Source organism: Penaeus chinensis, chromosome 17, assembly GCF_019202785.1.
Source record: "Penaeus chinensis breed Huanghai No. 1 chromosome 17, ASM1920278v2, whole genome shotgun sequence".
Lineage (NCBI taxonomy): Eukaryota > Metazoa > Arthropoda > Malacostraca > Decapoda > Penaeidae > Penaeus > Penaeus chinensis.
The window spans coordinates 21,457,328-21,459,827 of record NC_061835.1 but is presented as its reverse complement, the minus strand read 5'-3'; the positions used below and the strand labels follow the sequence as shown (position 1 = coordinate 21,459,827).

The window sequence follows — 2,500 nt, the reverse complement described above, 5'->3', positions numbered from 1 at the left end:
TCACGGGTAGGGGGTCGGGATCTCACGGTTGAGGTTAAGGATGGCGTTTTATCACGCTTTGTGTGGACGTGAAGGGGGGGTGGAGATTTTACTGGAAGTTCACTTATAATTAAAGAACATGAAAATTGATGACTATTTTTTTATTATTATTATTTAGTTCACGATGTAGTAATTCCAGATTCGTGCGGAAATGAAGAGAGAGAAAGAAAAAAAATCGTGGATTAATATTTTTCTGCAATATTTAATTGGGTGTTTTAGGTGTGGTCGATTCCACGAAGAATATAATTGTGTTATAAAATGAAAACATGGAATTAAACTGAGGTAATTTTCGCCGATCAATTACTGTCAGATCCATTGTTCACAGTGCGTAGTCGATATTGCTTTTCTCTCATTTTCTATTCCTTTCTTATTCCGTATATCTGTCTTTCTTTCTTTTTTTCTCTCTTTCTTCTTCTTTTTCTTTTTCTTTTTCTTTTTCTTTTTCTTTCTCTTTTTCTATCTCGTCTTCCTTTATTTCTTCTCCCCCCCCTCTCTCTCTCTCTCTCTCTCTCTCTCTCTCTCTCTCTCTCTCTCTCTCTCTCTCTTTCTTCTTTTTCTTCTTCCTCTTCTTCTCTCTCTTGCCTCCCTACTCTTTCTCTTTCTCTCTCCTCCCTTCTCTCTCTTCTTATTATTATTATTATTATTATTATTTTTATTTTTATTTTTCTTCTTCTCCCTCTATCTCTCTCTATCCCATTATCATGACTGTGATTACCATAACATGATATTTTCATATATTTTTTATCATGATTCTGTTATTATTATTGTTCAACTATTATCATCACCATCGGCATTATCATTTTACTATTATGATTATTATAATTATTGGGTAATTCCATACCAAAGCAACTAACCTATATGTCCTGAATATACCTAATTTTGATAAAGCTTCTCCCATGGGCCCACTCTATAGATTTGTGTCATGGTTATCTATACATTAAGGAAGCTTTTGATATAAAATTTGCCTCAGGGGGAGAGGTACTAATTCACAGGAAGCGAATAAAACTGATTTTTTTCAAGATTGTTTTTTTTGTCATGTAGGATATTTAGGAGAACCTGTCCTATTTGAACAGAGCTTGAAAAGAGTTTTAAAATGAGCTATCTGGATTCAATGGAACAATCAGAACAAAAAGTTATTAATGTTTTACTGTTTTTGGGGGTTGGAGTTAGGGCGGAACAAGGAAAAGCTTTAGAAACTGATTTCTCGGTCCCCATTACAGATATTAAACTGTAATTTGAGCCATAGTCTTTTCTTACCATGGGAAATAAGTTCATGAAATGTGGACAGATTCACACATTGTATGGGGACATTTTTGTTTTCAATTTGTTGGTTTCATATGGAATTACCCTATTTTTTATCCTTATTATTATTTTGTCCTTATCCTTATTATCCTTATTATCATTATTATTATCCTATAATCACTATCATTATTTTCCTCATCATTATCTTTAGCATTATCACTATCATTATCTTTATAACTACCATCCTCATACAACAAACACAATACTCCACACACAATACACACTAAAGACCCATTCACACTTAGGTGTATTCGGACCTATTCCCGATAAATTACGACCGATCTAGTCCCTTCATATTTCGAGGCCGTCCTTCGTCCTCTCGCCGATTGGTCGGGTGTCGGGAAGCAGTCTGAAGCAAGTCTGAAGCTGTCGGTGGTGGTGGTTCCCGACTAGTTAAGTCAGAAGGTCTCTGAGTACTGGACGCCGACTGTTCGTGGGTTATGCTGTTCCTGATATAAATTCCTCGACCGATTCGAAATCTGAGGTAGAGCTGTGAGAAAGACTCACACTCATTTTGAAGGAAACTACTACTCTATTATTTCTGTCTCTCATTAGCTCCGAATTCTCAAAATCATAACAGTAATTCGTTCGCACATGTAACTTCTCTCTCTCTCTCTCTCTCTCTCTCTCTCTCTCTCTCTCTCTCTCTCTCTCTCTCTCTCTCTCTCTCTCTCTCTCTCTCTCTCTCTCTCTCTCTCTCTCTCTTCATAAACCGCAGTCCTTAACTCCCAAACAACACACACGCTCGTTCTCGCTCGGTCAAATCTCCGTCTCCAATACTTTACACTATTTTTTTATTCTTTTTTTTCATAAACAGTAGTCTTCATAACCCAAACAACACATACGCTCGTTCTCGCTAACATACAATCACACCATTCAAATCTCCGTCTCCATCACTTTGCCCTCATTTTCATTCATGTTTCATCTGAAGCCTTTACTCCGACAACAAAAGCTTCCTCGACACGTCATAAGCAGAGGGAAGTGGGCGGGAGGGAGGATGGAGGGAAGGAAGGGATGTGGAGAGGAGGGAATGGAAGGAGAGAGGGAGGGAATGGAGAGGAGGGAGGGAGGGAATGGAGAGGGGGGAGGGAGGGAGGGGGGGGAGGGAATGGAGAGGAGGGATGGAGGGAGGAGATGGAGAGGGGATTGGAGGGAGGGA

General features: G+C 38.7%; 1 protein-coding gene across 1 annotated transcript in view; it reads left to right on the top strand.

The window, feature by feature from the left end:
- Nucleotides 1–285, top strand: part of LOC125034098 — a 98,383-nt gene extending 98,098 nt beyond the window's left edge. Inside the window, exon 6 of the mRNA XM_047625739.1 lies at nt 259–285. Coding sequence (XP_047481695.1) covers nt 259–285 — 27 coding nt within the window. The remainder of the gene's footprint in view (nt 1–258) is intronic.
- The last annotated feature ends 2,215 nt before the right edge of the window (nt 286–2,500 follow it).